At 36.8% G+C, this 17,242-nt stretch overlaps 2 protein-coding genes across 4 annotated transcripts in view; one reads left to right on the forward strand and one right to left on the reverse strand.

Annotated features, from left to right (window-relative positions):
* Positions 1-886: 886 nt before the first annotated feature.
* The window catches only part of hcn1 (hyperpolarization activated cyclic nucleotide-gated potassium channel 1), a 109,010-nt gene continuing 92,654 nt past the window's right edge, over positions 887-17,242 (forward strand). The window contains exon 1 of the mRNA XM_026196635.1: positions 887-1,577. Coding sequence (XP_026052420.1) covers positions 1,222-1,577 — 356 coding nt within the window. The 5' untranslated portion in view covers positions 887-1,221. The remainder of the gene's footprint in view (positions 1,578-17,242) is intronic.
* Positions 8,878-15,958, reverse strand: LOC113038876 (serine/arginine repetitive matrix protein 1-like). Of its 3 annotated transcripts, none has more exons than XM_026196636.1 (10): positions 15,871-15,957; positions 14,852-14,896; positions 12,429-12,612; positions 12,204-12,306; positions 12,018-12,098; positions 11,819-11,938; positions 11,025-11,716; positions 10,727-10,926; positions 9,871-10,030; positions 8,878-9,335 (listed from the first exon to the last, which is right to left on the reverse strand). In XM_026196636.1, exons 2-10 carry the CDS (start codon positions 14,852-14,854, stop codon positions 9,160-9,162), a joined length of 1,719 nt encoding a protein of 572 aa, XP_026052421.1. In that variant the 5' UTR covers positions 14,855-14,896; positions 15,871-15,957; the 3' UTR covers positions 8,878-9,159. The 3 variants fall into 3 exon arrangements, with proteins under 3 accessions (XP_026052421.1, XP_026052422.1, XP_026052423.1); XM_026196637.1 differs by having other exon boundaries at positions 14,861-14,896; positions 15,871-15,946; XM_026196638.1 differs by lacking the exon at positions 9,871-10,030 and having other exon boundaries at positions 15,871-15,958.

The raw sequence follows: 17,242 nt of genomic DNA on the forward strand, positions 1-17,242 counted from the left end.
TGAAAAGATTAGTTGGCCATATCTCAAGTTCTTTTATCAATATTTCTTACTTCAGATTCAAAATGTCCCTATATTGGCAGTGAATTTAGAGCCTGCAACCAGATTTACAGGTTGACAGTCTTGAATTAAAAATAGCTATGTGAGTCTTGCCATTTGGCTGACAGTATAATGTAAGCTATCGTGTGATGGTAAAAAATTCGTCAACTGGGAGAGATTTGGCTGTAGGGTTTATACCATGGTCACTTACTTTCAATCTTTTGTCACCATCTACATCACAGTTAAATCACTGCTTGCTTGCTTCTTTCCCATCTATATCTTACTTACGCACTTGGAATAGAGGTAATATAAATATGGCTGGCTCTGGTATGATACAAAAGGCTCTGGTATGATTAAAAAAAGAAATGTACTACAGTTAATTATTTTTACTGAATTTGCAGGAAAACAATTGGCTTTCAAATACTGTACAGAATCATTAAAAATAATTGTGTTGTATCACAACCCCCTTTTTATCATGAGATTTCAACCACATGGAAGTATGTCTTTCATGATATAATTACGACTGTCAATCCAGTCGGAAGTGTTTTATAATATTAGTTATATTGTTTAGAGACTTTTCTTTTCAAATCTGTTACATATTGTGAAGTTGGTTTTGAACAGATGCCAAATTTTTGTTCAAATAATAATCTGTTGGTCTGCAGATATCAAGTAAAAAGAGAAAAGAGTTCAATGAGATTAAATACCTATATATATATATATGTGTGTGTGTGTGTCTGTGTGTGTGTGTATATTTTACAGATATATTTATATTGTACTGTCCATCATACCATTTCAGTTCACCTCATAAAACATAACCCTTTCCAAATGCTTTACATAACCCTGATTTGCATCTATAACATCATGTTCAAATCGTATTGCTTTGGCACCCTTTCAGTCTGGACGCATATCGGAGGCAGCGCATTATGGAAGTGCGTCCACGACACGCTTGGAGAGCCACGGGACGCGGGACGCGCTCAATCCAGACAGTAGATGGCAGCAGCCCAAGAAAGCTGATCCCGTCGGGTTCACCACTACTCTGCCTCTCAGTTGTGCAGCAGCACTCGCACTGGAGGCAGCGGTGGTTTGAGGGACGTCCAATGAAACAGAAGAGCCGCCAGCTGCTCCTTTCGACTTTTACGCGTAGCCTGTCCTCCACACCCGGAGACAGCACGTTCTGAATCCGCCATGGAAGACAAATCCAATTCGTTCTCGAGCAACAAAGAAGAGAAAGCGGATGGGAATAATGTGTTCCAGAGGCAAGACTCGATCTTGAAGAACAGCATGGGGAGCCAGAACATGAAAGACCACGGCAACTCAGTGGGTGCAAAGGGGGACCGGGAAGAAGCCATGGTCGGGTTTGACGATATGGACGCAGCATCCAGGCAGTCCGGGTTTATGCAGCGGCAATTTGGAGCCATGATGCAGCCCGGGGTGAATAAGTTCTCCTTGCGGATGTTCGGGAGTCAGAAAGCCGTGGAGAAAGAGCAGGAGAGAGTGCAGACGGCTGGATATTGGATCATTCACCCCTATAGTGATTTTAGGTAAGGAGTGTGGAAAGTCACCTTCCCACGCACACTCAGGTCACGGTAAAATGGGCTCTGCGTGAGCCGCGCGCCGCGTTTGCGGTTGCTTTGCGTGACGTTTTGGGGAACCAGAACCTGAACTCACGCAATGCCCTTGGCACGAGTAGGGGTGAATGTCATCTCGGTGAATAATCAGTCATCATAGGACGTCTCCAACCTGCCATCTCTAGGCATTCTATTCTGCTGTTGTGTAAGACACGTATGCTTGTGCGCGCAGGGAATGATGCACCACTCTTTGGCATTGTAAACACATAGCTGTTAGTGTCTGCCGTGAGATGAGAAGGATGGAGGGTGGCTGCGAGATCACGTCTTGTTTTGAGGCAGAAGCACGCGGATTATTCTATTGTTTCTATCTCGTTGCTCTGTATGATCCCATGTGGCTCTCACCAGTAACAGCCCATGCCAATTTTAGCGCTGGGACAGTTGATCTAAAGCAGTTTAGCGCTAATCGCGTCAGTCAGGTGAATGGAGGAGATTTTCAAACCCAATGCCCCCCACGAGAACGTTTCATGCACAACTTCTACTTTTAATTAGACTACTATGGGCAAAGATTTGGCCATTTGGCACTAGATTATTGGCAGATCGCTTGTTAGGAAGGAAATTATTGCATAATCAACAGCGTAATTTCATATTGTTGTGCATAATTTGGAGTTTGTTGGTCCACTTGTACGTTTGAAGTCTTCAGTTAGTTTCTCGTCCCCTTGCACCAGTATAGACAAGATAGAGAGATGCAGACATGAGGATAGATAAATTAATATATATACTGCACAAATGTCTTAAAAATATATGCTTTACCTTACCATTCATGGTAAAACATTACTATATAAAACATTTTTTTACAGTATAAATATTTACTGTAAAAAATATTTTATAAATAAACATATCAACTGTCTTATTTATGGAAAACAGAACTTTCCCCGAAATCTTTTTGTGTATAAACCACCACATTTCTTTCAAATTATTATTTGTCATAGTTGTTGGAGAGGTAAATTTTTATAAATTTTAATTTTATTTTCTGTAGATTCAACATTTTCTGTACTTTTACTGAAATAAATATCATGAAATAAATATCATGAAAATTTAAGCAAACATTTTTTCACAGTAAAATTCTGTTTTTTTTTTTAACCATAATTGTATAGATAAACAATAGATAAACATTAGATAGATAGACAGACAGATAGATAGATAGAAGGCAGAAAGAATGGTGTGTCTGATCATGAGTTTCAGCCCATAACGCTCTCCATGGTGCTGAAAACAGCCCCACACTGTCTATGAATGTGGAGAACACTATCCCATACAGGGTCATTAGGTTGACTCCCACCTGTCTCACTGTTTAATTTATCCCATGTACTTGATGTACTTTGCTTTGGCATATCGTGTGTTATTATCATTTTATAGCAAAACAACTCAGATGTTGCATTCCCAAGTCACTACCTAACTACAAAGCAGGGTCATTCCTAATGTATATATATATATATATATATATATATTCACCAATCACATTTTTTTGGAAATATTATTCAAATTCATAATCAGCCTATCAGTTTTTCCTGTGTCCCAAATGTCACTTTCTTGTTAGTCTTGTAAAATCCCTTTAACTTACAAAATTAATGACATCATCCTCCAGGAAGTGACACAGTTGGTTCATCTAATTATAAAAAAAAATGTATTCGGTTTAATAAAACATTCTTTTTTTAAAAGATGTTTAACACCATGTAAATAAATAAAGAAACACCTTTATATTTCTCAACAAATTGCCAGTTTCTCAGGAGACTTGGCAAAAATGGCGACATCTGTTCAGTAGTGAAATTGGGATCCATAATGTAACTTTGTACAAATAAACAAGCATTAATTAATTACCATTAAGTGCCTGAGCGGGTTCAAAAGTTAATTTCTCAAGTAAAAGGCTGGTGTACCTTTGAAGTATGTAATCACAACGCAAACATATCCAGTATTTTTGTAGTTACAGATGTCAGCCAATACTGCACCATATGAATTACCCATTAGGTCTGCTGGAAATCCATTTTTACTTGCAACTACTACTTGACATTTAGCTGATGTTTTTATGGGATGTGACTCTCAGTGCACTTATTACCCATAGCCACCATCCCCCCACCCACCTGCTAAAGAGCACAATGGGGATAGTTCACGGATTAAATCATACAACCTTTCAGGTCTTTAACCACTAAGGCTACGCCACCCCTGAAACAGATCAGAACAGTTTGTATAAAGCCCTCCAACATCAAAACAGGGAGGAGAGAAGGTGAGATCGGATTAGATGTCCAACACACACTGAACGAGATTAACATCACTTTGAACCCTGTGATGTAACATGATTGACCTTTATGCCATAATGCACAAAGGACGTGACTGCTTAACAGTCACAACATACTATACGATATACAGCTTATTAAGGAGGTAATTTTGAGAATTTAGTCATTAAAGCTGAAGTGTGTACATTTTCTGATACCAGAATACAGATGTCAGTATGCAGAGGAAAATGATCTGTTTTTATAAATTATATTAAAACATTGAAATTTTCTTTTTGTTTAAAAAAGTCTTGAAAAAATGGGATCTATGGCACTTCAGAAACATTAAAATAATAAAGCATCTCAATTCAGCAACACTATTTCAACCAATGGAGTGATTTGGGGGCCGCACTATGTGTTTGACTAACCAGTGGCAGACAGGGGGAGTGTTTTGGAAAATGACAGACTTCAGGTATAAAGACTTTTTAATCAATTTACATTTCTGTATATATATATATATATATATATATATATATATATATATATATATATATATATATATATATATATATATATATATATATATAAAATAAAGCAAATAATCAAACATAAATAATTAAAAGCAAATAACATTGAAAAATTACATAAAATGACTAAAACTAAAATTTACATGAAAATTTCAATTTAAAACAAAACAAAACAAAAAAATAGAAATGTCTCCTAGGAAACAGAAATATAAAGTTAAAGTTGAAGTACTGAAATTACTTTAAAAACAAAGCAAAACAAATAATTTAAACAAAAACTAATAAATATCTCAAAGCATGTAACAATACAAAAAAAAAAAAAAAAACCCTGAAATGTTGAAGTACTAAAATTACTTAAACATAAATAAAAAATAAAGCAAATAAAAACTATTAAAAATCACAAAAGCATGGATATGACTAAAACTAAAATGTACATGAAAACTTACTCAAATCAAATAAGCTTAAGTACTAAAATTAAACTAAAATAGACATACAAATTAAGCAAAACAGTAATAATTAAAAAAAAAAATGTATACAATATTGCTACTAAAAAACATTCTTTATGAACAGCCTAAAGGCATCGTCTTTATTTTAATAAATTAATTCGGTGCTAGCTGCTTCATAGCATTCTTAGAAGGCCATGCTTCAATTCTGCAGGTGGTAAACACGATATTGAGTGCACTTTGATCTCACTTGTCAAATAGGCTTTACATCAAAGAGAGAAACAGAAAAGGAGAAAACAGGTGAAAAAGAGAAAACAGAAGATATAAAGAGGGAGACAGTGGACAGAAAGAAAAATAGAGTGAATAGGAGGATGACAGTCATTATTGTTTCTAATGGCTGAAAGCCTGAACCGTGTGATACTGGCTACACTTGGCAGGCTTCGGTATCATCTGCTCATTTACAATGGCTTTTCTTTCTCACCCACACAGGGAATTGCTCTTTTGTTTCTAAGCTTTTTCCAGTTAATTTTCTGAAATTTGCTCATTTTCTTCCAATAACGTCCCAGCTGTGAACCAACAAATGTTGGAACCAGCAACAGCACATGAGTGACAACAGCATTCACCTGTGCTGTTTTGGTTCTGAAGCATTAGGAAACTCAATATCTCAGTGTGGTTCTTTAAAGATTAATGGGAGGTTAGTAAGATTCATTATTCATTGTTTTCAGAAAGGGCTCATGGTTGACTTGATGTGGCCTGAGCTCTTTTGTCATCGGCTTTTGTCACGCGTGACTCAGTCGTATATTTCTTTTATCGGTCCTCCATATTGCATGTCATCTGTCTCTTGCGTTCCCTGTTTGTCCGGCCTATTGCTGTGGTCACAATTCTTCATCAGGGAAAGGAAAATCTATTGAAGGTCTTCAGACGTGACTGACGTCACCTTCCCAGAATTCCTTCACCGTTTAGAGTGACTTTGTGCATGTTTTTTCTTTTTCTTTTCTGGTGGCAGGATTTGTCAGGTAACGGATGAGCTTGGGTCAAATCTCTGGCTTATAAATTAATCACACAGGTTGTGGAAAAGCAGGATTTGTATGTGAGCAGATTCCTTCTCCCTATCTCTGATTTCTAAACCCAGATTAACCTCTATTTTTAGGGGCATGCAAGTTTGTCTTGCATTATTAATGCTTTTTGCTGTTGCTTTTTGGAGGCTTGTCTCAAAGACATGTCCCAAAGTCTAATGAAGGTCTTTGTGAGCGCGTGTCTCACTCTTTCCAAATTGATGCCCCTTGGTACCCTTTAAATAGGCTAAGTCTGTTTTTTTTTCTTGTCAGATATAATGCTGAATATTTCTTTTATATATAAAACATTATTATTTTATCATCTTTTATTTTTGATATAATATATAACCAATAATTGGAATAAATAAAAACATTTAACATTTTGCAAAGTTTCTTAAAGGGATAGTTCACCCAAAATTGTACATTCAATTGTTCCAAACCTCCATGAGTTTTATTTATTGATTTATTTATTTATTTTTATTAACAGTTGATGGCAGCCATTGACTTCCATCTTATGGAAAAAAAGATTATGGAAGTCAATGGCTACCATCAGCTGTTTGATTACCAACATTCTTCAAAATATCTTCTTTTGTGTTCAAAAAGAAAGAAACTCATACAGGTTTGGCAAAACTTGTGGAAATTATAACAGAACTGAAAATTTTGGGTGAACTATCCCTTTAAGAAATCTTTAAAAACTTGAAACATTTTTAAATATCAAATGTTTCGTTCAAAGGGTAAATGATAAAAGATTTTAAATTTTTCGTTCAACTATCCCTTTAAACTCATCAAAGCTGATATATATATATATATGACAGGAGTAGCAGTATTCCAAATTCATTTGAGTTGGATCTTTTCAGTCACTCAGTTAATTGAGTTCATAAAATCAGTTTGAATGATTAGCTCACAATCCAGTCTGATTGAGTTCTTAAGTTCAACTCACTAATTCGGTTTTTGAGTTAACAGCCCACATTTTGAAGATGATCAATGAAAAACAACTTTACATTTAATTTTCTCACAGAGCTATTGTGGGACTTCAAAACTCATGATTCTTTTTAATTTGGCAGCCTGATTCACTTTTATTATTTGAGTTGGTCATTTTCATTTCTATGTACATTATTCCATTAAAGAACCCAATTCCACACTGAAATGAAGTTTTAGCTACCGAAGAGAGACAGAAAAGCGCATTCGAGCACATACAACCATGGTGTCAGGGTCACGTCCTCTGTACTTGTCTTTAGCATTCACCAGTAGGACAGATGGTCACATGGCAACTGTCCCACCTCTGACAATAAAGCCTGTCTGTCATTTGGTAGTCAAGGCTACAGTTACAAAAGCAAAATGGCTTGTCAAACCTCTCTCAATACGAGTACTCGATTCATTCATGAATCACGATCTAAGCTATACTGCAACCAACAGCAGATGCAATATCAAATAATGAATTCGTTCATCTTTTTAGAGCCCCCCCCCCCCCCCCCCAAAAAAAAAATCATGGTGGAAATTATTAACCAAAGATCCCTGTTTGGACCAAAGCACAGACAATTATTTGATACCAGACCAGTGGATATTTATAAAGCAAGGCCAAGAGCTTTTCTCATTCGCTCAGATCCATTACAGCCAAGTGCATCGGCCTCATCAGAGGCACCAGCCAGGGGTTTTTAGCTTGAGATAGGATTCTTGAAAGCATCTATTTTAGTTCATGGATGTATGTCGTTATCAGCGGCCAGGACATTTTGTATGCTTCTCTAGGCCAGTCCGGCGCCCGTCAAAATATGTCTGGCTTTGGTTTTTACAAGACACAGAGGCTACATTAATGCTATTACAGTATGTGCGTGTGTGTATATACAGTACACTGACCTCTGAACATTTCAGCATCGCAAAAAAATCTCTTCTATAGTCTGCTTGACTCCTATCAGAGAGCGTTCAGAGAGGTGACTCATGTCTGCTCACGGCAGACTTAAAAACCGGCTATTTTTCACTTTGTGCTGAGGAAGATTTCTTCACATTAGGTGGCATGAGTAATACCACCAACGTAGCAGTGTTCGCTAATTACTTCACTTGTGTTTGGTTTGGCTTGTTGTCAAACATTAGATTCGCGCTGGCGAAACGACAATGGAAGTCTTTAACCTGTGCTAAACAAGCAAAACATTCATTTATGACTGGACGTTTTTATATGTGTTGCAGAGTCTGTAAACATTTCAGGGACATGCAGAACAAACACTGCAGAACATGAAAATGGAGGCGGACTGACATTTCCTTATTTATCAGAAGCATCCTCCCACATAGCAATTTTTTTCTGGCCCAGCTCCGGGCCACACAATCACTTTTCCCTCGGCCCAAGTACCGCAAAGAATGACGGCCCTGAAGTGGCCCAGAACTGGATTAAATACAAGGGTCACACATGGGCCATAACTGGCCCGAATCTCAGCCAGTAAGTCACCCTTAACTGGCCATGAACTGGGCCAAAACAGGTTTTATTATTGGTACCAATTCTCAGCCATAAGTTAACCATATCAACACCACCCTTTAACCAGAAACCCCAAAACTGAGCCATAACCCAGACTAATCTTACCCAAACCATGTGAACAAAAAAAGGCACAAGAAAATTCAATTCTCAAAAATAGTTCAGACACAAACCAATAACCCTCGGTCCAAGTACCGCAAAGAATGACGGCCCTGAAGTGGCCCAGAACTGGATTAAATACAAGGGTCACACATGGGCCATAACTGGCCCAAATCTCAGCCAGTAAGTCACCCTTAACTGGCCCTGAACTGGGCCAAAACAGGTTTTATTATTGGTACCAATTCTCAGTCATAAGTTAACCATATCAACACAACCCTTTAACCAGAAACCCCAAAACTGAGCCATAACCCAGACTAATCTTACCCAAACCATGTGAACAAATAAGTCACAGAAAAATTATATATTTTATTCAATTTAAATTTTATTTAACAGTAATACCAGCCAAGAATATATATATATTACACCTAGAATTGTGTAACAGTGTGAATGCTATTTTATTTTGTACATTTTGTACATTCGAAGTGTAACATCTTATTACAGCCCGTAAAAGAGCATATAATTTCAAAATGTTCAAGCTTAGATACTTTAGTAATGCACAAGCCAAAAAAAGAAAAGAAAGGACAGCTAGAGTTGTGCAACTGTGTGAACGCTATATGAGCTACCTAACTAAATGAATCTAAAAGAAATCTGAAATTTGAACATTATAATCTAATTTACTCTAAACAAACATAGAGCAAATTAAAAAAATTTACACATCAGAATGTGTGTGTGTGGGAGAAAGTGATCCTATTTGGGCCTCTTTTTTCCTTAAGCGCTCTCTCCTTCCTCCATCTCGATCAGGAGCAAGCTGAAGCCATCTTTGAATGGTTGATTCAATCTCCTGATCGGTGGCATGTTGTGTGAGGCGATTTTTTCTGACAGCAGCTAAAAGACAAAATACTAAATGAATAATACAAAATTAACATACATATAGAAACATTCATCCACCTACTGTACATAAATTTAGGTAACAAATTAAAATAAGGTTGCTTTGGTTACATTTTATACAGAAAATGATTGCTTATGTGGCATAATTGATTGACTAACTGGCTTGTCAGACTTTGACAACAGTATTATAACAAACAAGACCATTTTAGCAAACAAAAACCTTAAAAATATTTATATATGGAAACTGTGGTGTAAACAGTAACCAATGAACCGTTGAAGTACTGATAATGTAACGCATTCAAAGCATAACATCTTATTTTCACCCCCAAAAAATGCATTTAATAATCTTAAACAGTTGTTTACTTATTGCATTGGTCAATTTAAACTTTAAATTATGATACAGTTTTAAAATAACAGTTGTAGAAATTGAAGTACTGGGCATAAAAAAAAAAAATAAATGTTTTAGACTGTACAATTTTAAATTAATTAGATTTTTTTTTTTAAAAAGTGGTCATGCTCACAACAGACTTACCAAGAACAATGTTTCGTAACTGCAAGCTTTTAAAGCTGATCTTCCCATTAACACCACGCATATTTATATTCTTGGCCAGGGAGTTTGTGATTGTTGCTGTCATTATTCTCCAAACTCCATCTCTGGTGTCTGTCCCACCTTTCATTGCCAACATGCTTATCTGTGAATTAACATTTATTGGTTACACTTTATTTCGATAGTCCACTTTAGACATTCTACTGACTGTAAGTAACTTTGTAACTACATGTCAACTACATATCAACTAAATCTCAGAAATTTGCAACTACATGTCTACTTACTCTCAGAGTAGACTGTTAGGGTAGGTTCAGGCTTAGTATAAGTTTACAATAAGTTGACAAAGATAGTGTTAGAAGATATTAAGCAGACAGTCTACTAATACTCTACTAACTGCTAGTTGACATGTAGTTGCAAAGTTACTTACTGCTAGTAGAATGTCTAAAGTGGACTATCAAAATAAAGTGTTACCCATTTATTTTATTAATTGTTCAAATAAAATGCCAATTATCCACTAAAGGGATAGTTCAACCAAAAATGTAAATTCTGCCATCATTTCCTCACCTCCACTTGTATGAGTTTCTTTATTCTGTTGAACACAGCAGAATTTGTTTTAAATGTTAACCAGACAGTAGATGGTAACCACTGGCTTCCATATTTTTTATTTTTTAATACCAATGTTACCTTTGTCTGGTTACCAAAATTCCTCAAAATGTCTTCTTTGTGTTCATCAAAAGAAACCAACTCATCCAAGCTTAAGTTTTACATTTTCACAACATACAAAAAAAAAATTTTTTAGTAAGCCTAAACAAAACATATGTCTTGAATATAACTGACTTACCAATTGCTTTTGAAAGTCAGGAAATTTTCTCAATCGCTCCTCCAAGTTTTGCAGAGACTGAAGATCAGCTACTGGCAGTAGGTTTGCTTCAAGGCCTATGTCTTCTTCACTGACAGATTTTAGACCCTGAACTGTCCTATAGATTATCTTCATTTGGTCCATCATGATCTCTTGATTTGTGAGAATGTTACGCAGGAGGGCTGAAACAAAAGCAAGAAACTGAAATAAACCCATATGGTACACAATATGTAAAAGTAGTACACGATAGTATCACATTTCCCAATAAACAAATACTTACAAGTATCAAGAACAGCTTGATGTCTTAATAGTCCTTGTGGCTGGTGATAAACAATCCCTCTCTGACACCGATCAGGGGAAATGCAGCTTCTTTGCAGTGGGTCAGGGGGAGAGTGACTTCTTTGAAAAGGGTCAGGGAGAGTATAATCTATCTCAAACAAGTCAGGAGAAATACAGCTTCTCTGAAGCAGGTCAGGGGAAGTGTTGCGTCTTTGTAACGGGTCAGAATTTGCATGGTTTCTTTGAAGCGGGTCAGGGGAAGTGTGGACTTTCTGAAACGGCTCAGCAGTTGTGTGGCTTCTCTGAAGCGGATCAGGGGAATTGCGGCCTCTCTGAACGGAGTCTGAAGTTTTGTGGCCACTTCGAAGTGGATCAGAGGAAGTCTGGACCTTCTGAAATGGCTCAGTAGTTGCACTTTTTCTCGGTCGTGAATCCGGGGAAGCATGGCATCTCTGAAGCAGGTCAGGTGGAGTGCAATCATTGTCAGACAAGTTGGGAGAAGTACAGCTTGTGTGGAATCTCTGAAGCTGGTTAGAAGTGCGGCTTCTCTGAAGCGGGTCAGGGTTAATGCGGCTCCTCTCAAGTGGATCAGCAGTTGCATGGTTTCTTCGAGACTGGTCAGAATGTGTGTGGGTCCTCTTAGGTACATTAGAAGTATGATGACTTTGGGAATTAGGAGGGATATTTGGTAAACTATGTCGGGATTTGAAGAAAGTTAGAACAGATCATTTTAGGCATTTTCACAAGTTAAATTAATCAATTACCTTACTCAAAATAACAACTTATACTGCTTACAATTTTGTTGGCTTAGATTTGGCCAACACAGACTTCTGAGTAGATCCAGTCTTCTGCATCCTTTGGGAGTCAGAAGCAAATGAGTGAAAGATCTTCGGAGCTCTAGGCAGTTCTTCTTTTCTGTTCAGAGAAAGAGAAAGAAGCTATATGTCATGTAAGAAATAAGTAGACAAAAAAAAGAAAATTAATGGAAACTTACCTTTTCTTTGCATTATCTTTTGACTGATCAACACTGATTTTTTCATCCTCATCTTCTCCAGGAAAAAATAGGTTCTTTGGCCTAAAGAATCACTTTGTTACTTACATATCATATACATGCATATCTGCCACATTTTACAATACATTGACTAAATATAATCATAGATTACAAATAAAGACAACTCACATTCTTCTTCGTTTGGGTTTAATTGGGGAATCCTCCCTATCTGTTGCAAGGTCTGTGTGTTCGACAGCTTCAGGTAGTTTTAATCTTGCCTCACTGTAACTGTCTACAAAAGATTACAATAATTATATACATACATACATACATACACACATATATATATGTATATATATATATGGCCAACGTATCTGAAACATTTCAACACACAATCTATAAAGTAATACTTACTCGATGTAAATATTATTCTGACCCTGTGTGGAGTCCATCCTTCCCCAGGTTGCTCCTTATTTTTTGTGGCTTTTACAACATCCACTTTATTTGGTGGCCACATACATTCATTTTCTTTGACCCAATTGGAAGGCACCACTTCTACTTCATTAGTTTTTTCAAAAATCACAATGTGATACATTGTCTAAACAAAATAAAATTGTAATTTAGTCATTTATATGCCTTTTCAAAATAATCTGTAGGAACACTTTTGAGTGGATAATGTGAGAAGAGAGACTATTTTTGGGAACTGTAATTGCACACAACATGTACCGCAGATACAAAGAAAGCAACAAAATATAAACTGCAGATTTACTGGACCCATAAACAACTGCATGCTACCAAAAAAATGTTTAAGTATAATGTAAATCAATAGCTGCCGTGTGGTTTGTTTAAATGCAGCAAAGGTATCACAACAAACTTGTCATGAAATGGCAGTCTGACATATTTTTGCACACTCTCCACTCTCTGAAAATGTTTCAGTGTCAAAGACAAGTTAGAAACCACAAAGATGTCCAACTCTGTAGAGTCAAAAGGGTATTCAAAGAATGATTCCTTGCATCTGTAGTCCCTACCGACAAAATATTCCACTCCCCTATCAACAATAATATTTTCAACCAAAACAAACTTGTTCTTTATTTTGATGCAGGAATCTCTATTTGTAGTTTTGATAACGGCACCATCCATGGACAACACTTTAAACTGTTTTACTTGTCCTGTGAAAAATTGTGGTACTGGCCCTTCAGTATGTTCCGATTTATAATCTTTGGATGTCTTTGCATTAAGATTACAGTTGGAGCTGGCTTCATCAATTTCAGACAACCTGCGGATCACTTGTGTCAAAGGATTTCGTGGGCCTCTAACCAGTTTTTTAAGATGACCCAAGAAATTCTCATATGGAAAAGATGAAAATAAATCCAAATTACCATGGATTTTTACATCTTCACAAAGATGGACCAAACCATGAAAATTGTAAACTAAAAATTCTTGTCCATAAAGCTGACCAAAATGTTCAACAAAAGACACCAAAAGGGAACTGGCCAGATTGTTCATCTTCAAACAATATTCTGAACTCAGTAATATGTGTACGCCAATTGACAAAAGCATGAAATTGTCATAAATTTGAGACTTTAATACACCCTTCAGTACAACAGGTCCAGTGTACAGCAGGAACTGACGAAATTCTGAGGCCTTCCACCTACTTTTTTCAGCCAGTGTACGTGGTCTTCTAGTGAACTCAGAAGGAATGTAATCCCTCAAAGAAAGTAGTCTCTCTGAAATCAAGGAAGCTTGACTGCTTGACATACGACAACGCAGGGGTCCAGGAGGACCCATCCACAAATCAAGCAGACGCCTCATAACCCCTAAGCATACTAAGTGCATGTAATCATAAGGGAAGCTGGCAACCATGTCAATATTAAGGTCAGCTAAAGGTGAGTGTTCATGGTGGTGTTCTACATCTGTATTTTTTCTAAAGCATTCGTCCGTTCTACGTCTTGCACTTAAATCAGGAAATGTCATTCGATGTCCTATACGGACACCAATTTGGTGACACTTGTCACATCCATGGTATGCACAGTGTGATTTCACTCCTTTCACAAAGGCTCGGGCTGGAGTGTCACATACAACAGAGCAGATGTTCAAAAAGAACCTCTTTCCCTGAAAAACAAACCCACTGCTCAGTGACTTTAATTCACACACCAGATGTTGCAAATACTCTGACAAAGACTTTGGTTTAGTGTTGCCACAAAAAAGACCAATCAACACTGGTTTCTCACTGTACCCCTGCAACATACCAAGAATGGGCCAAAACTGAGTACTACTGCTTTTGAACAGGGGTAGGCCGTCAAAATTCAGCTGTAATTTAAATAAGTGTCTATCTGGGACAATAGACCACACCTTATTCAACAGTCCATAAAACGAGCTTAGTATTCCAAAGTAGTGAAACATTCCACCTGATAGAGTTTCTATTTTGTATGCTGTTTTTGTTTTAAGTAATGTTCGCCCATCTTTTGGCAGAGAAGGATGGTGAACTTGTAAAATGCAGAGCAGGGCTGATAACGCAATCAGGGGAATGCTAAACTCAGTGGCCCAGTCAGCAAGAGAATCCTTCAAGTCATAAATAGTGTCACTGCATGCATCACTATGATCCATTTCCTCCTCATCAGACAGAAACCTATCCTTTGGAATCTGTTCATTCCCACTATCTCTGCTGCTCTGAAACTCCTCCTCAAACCATATAGAAGTTTCATCATTGAAGCTGTCTGCATAATTTATTTCAAACTCTTGCCTGCTACACTCACTATCTATTGTCTGTATTAGTTCATCAACTTTTTTTAATGCCCGTCTTCTCACATTGCTCCTCTCATTATAACTCCAATTACCATCCATACCAACAGTCTGTCAAGTTTTCTTGCCCATGCACAGTCCTGTAAAAAAATAAAAATTAAAACAAAATTAACATTGAATATGCCTCAACTATTCCAGATTTACCAATATAGGATACTAATGTAGCTCTAAAACTCATTTGTATTAATAATTTTGTTAGATCATGGAAAGTGAGTGCTTTTAGGCCAGTTTGCCATCTTTTTAAATAACTTTAATTTAATTGTCAATCAATTTATATCCACATCTAAATATTTTATATTTAATTATTTTAACCATAATTATTACATTCCCTTTAATTTCATAGGACAATACTAGCCACTTGTATAGTTGTTCTCCTGGTTCAGTTTTGCCATAAATGGCCAATTGTTCATTGCATTCCTAGATGTGACCTCTAAACATTACCCAGGTTGAGAACTATTGTTTTAGACAACAACAAAAAAGTTATGTGATCAATTTCATTCCTTCAATGTAGATATTTTAATAGTACAGTATAATTATTTTTCTCTCAATCGCCTACAAATATGGCACACATGGGAATGAGATGACTAGCAATACATGACTAGCAAAAAGAACTAAGCAGGCCTCTGTGATCACAAATAAAAAACTTGGAGCATGTCCTTTTCATGTTAAACAATGATTAATCCAGATTTGATTCCACATGACTGGCTAAAACAAAAGTATCAGATATATAACGTTAGTTAAGTCAAAGATTAGATTTAGATATCATACAATCTGATTTTTCAACCATTGAATCACATTATAAGTCAATTGCGGTTGCTGAATTTGCTTTTCATTTTAACAGCATTAACGTTACATTGTTCCGCACACATGAAGCACCGCGCCTCGGACATTCCGCAGGCCGGTCTATCGCACCCCGTTCGCGTCTCATTTTCAGGGGCAGCTGAATCAGCTACCATATAGGCAAAAGTTCACTTCAATAAAGAAAAAAGTGGCATCCGAGTTTGAAATCAGGTATTAAAAAAGGCGCCAAAAAAAGAGAGTGAACTTCACTTACCTGAACAGCGGTTGTCTGAGACGTCTTCTTCAACTTCAGCGGGAGAAATTAACCGACGCATCACGTGAACCTCATTCACCAACCAGAAAAGCTGCTGTTACCGTGGAGATCGCGCCAAAAAAAAAACAATAGTTGACTGCAGTTGTTTTAAATAAACTGTTATTTAGAAAAAAAATATAGATATTAAGTTTTTAACATGATTTGGTCGTCCTTAAAATTTAAAAGTATGGAAAACGTAGACTTATTTGTGGATTAGTGTTGTTGTTTTTTTTTATTATTTACACATTTATAAAAACAAATTAAAATAAATAATATAATAAAAAAAAAACTAAATTATGTTAGGAAAATGGGTTTAATGATTATTAAATTTTGTGAATATTGCTGAAAACTAAATGCTATATCTATTCATTATTAATCTTTTTTTTAAACAATTGGACATACATTTTTTTCACTGTCTCATTTATAATTCAATTAATATAATTATTATTAATTATTAAAATATTTACATCTTTTTCAGAACGGGGAGGGGAGAATAATCTTGCCTTGAAAATATAGGCTAGTAGCAGGCTTATAATTGTCCAGTACACAAATTATGGCCCATAATCGCTACACTAATTTGGGCCAGACACCTCTCATGCACAATCGGCCCAAATGTTGTCTGCCGTCATGCAGTGCCATCATTGCCACACTTGGCCCACAGTGGGCTGACATGATCTGGGCCACACACCTCCCATCCACAATCGGCCCAAATGTTGTCTGTCGTCATGCATGCAGTGCCATCATTGCCACACTTGGCCCACAGTTGGCTGACATGATGCATGCCAGTGCCGGCAACACGCCAGCAGTGCCACGAGGAGGCCACATTTGGGCCAAGTCTGTTTGCTATGTGGGCTCTAGACCAGTAGACATCAAAACAGATAAATTAGCATCAAAGATGATGATCAATTACATTTGAAATTAAATGACAAAAACTGTGATATCTTGAGGTTTAAGCATACAAAGTCATTTTCCTCCCCCCCTCAGATCTGGAATGAATTAAATAAGCAGTCAGTCCAAATACTGCCGTTTTGTCCTTCGATTCTTCGCATGTCTGTTCAACACTGGGTGTCTTGTTACGCAACACTGAAGGTTTGAAATCATAATGTGATTCTTCTCGCTGTACGAGCTGTGCGCTGCATCTTCTGCCAAGCAACTGAAAGTCTCTGACGAGTTCAGTGCTCTGGTGAAGAGTGAAGAGAATGAAGGACATGCTGAGACTGCCGAGTATCACAAACTACAACTGATAATCATTTTGTGAGCTTTTTAAAATGTAAATAACATTTTACATTATGATTATTTAACATCAGAAAGGAATTATATATGGTGTAATGGT

The sequence above is a fragment of the Carassius auratus genome, chromosome 21, assembly GCF_003368295.1.
Source record: "Carassius auratus strain Wakin chromosome 21, ASM336829v1, whole genome shotgun sequence".
Lineage (NCBI taxonomy): Eukaryota > Metazoa > Chordata > Actinopteri > Cypriniformes > Cyprinidae > Carassius > Carassius auratus.

Excerpts from the sequence above, each read along its gene's own strand:
- LOC113038876 (XM_026196636.1), bottom strand. Across the intron at positions 11,939-12,017 it reads AAAGATAATGCAAAGAAAAG|AAAAGAAGAACTGCCTAGAG; the intron begins GTAAGTTTCCAT and ends TTCTCTGAACAG. Across the intron at positions 10,031-10,726 it reads CTGACTTTCAAAAGCAATTG|ATAAGCATGTTGGCAATGAA; the intron begins GTAAGTCAGTTA and ends GTTAATTCACAG.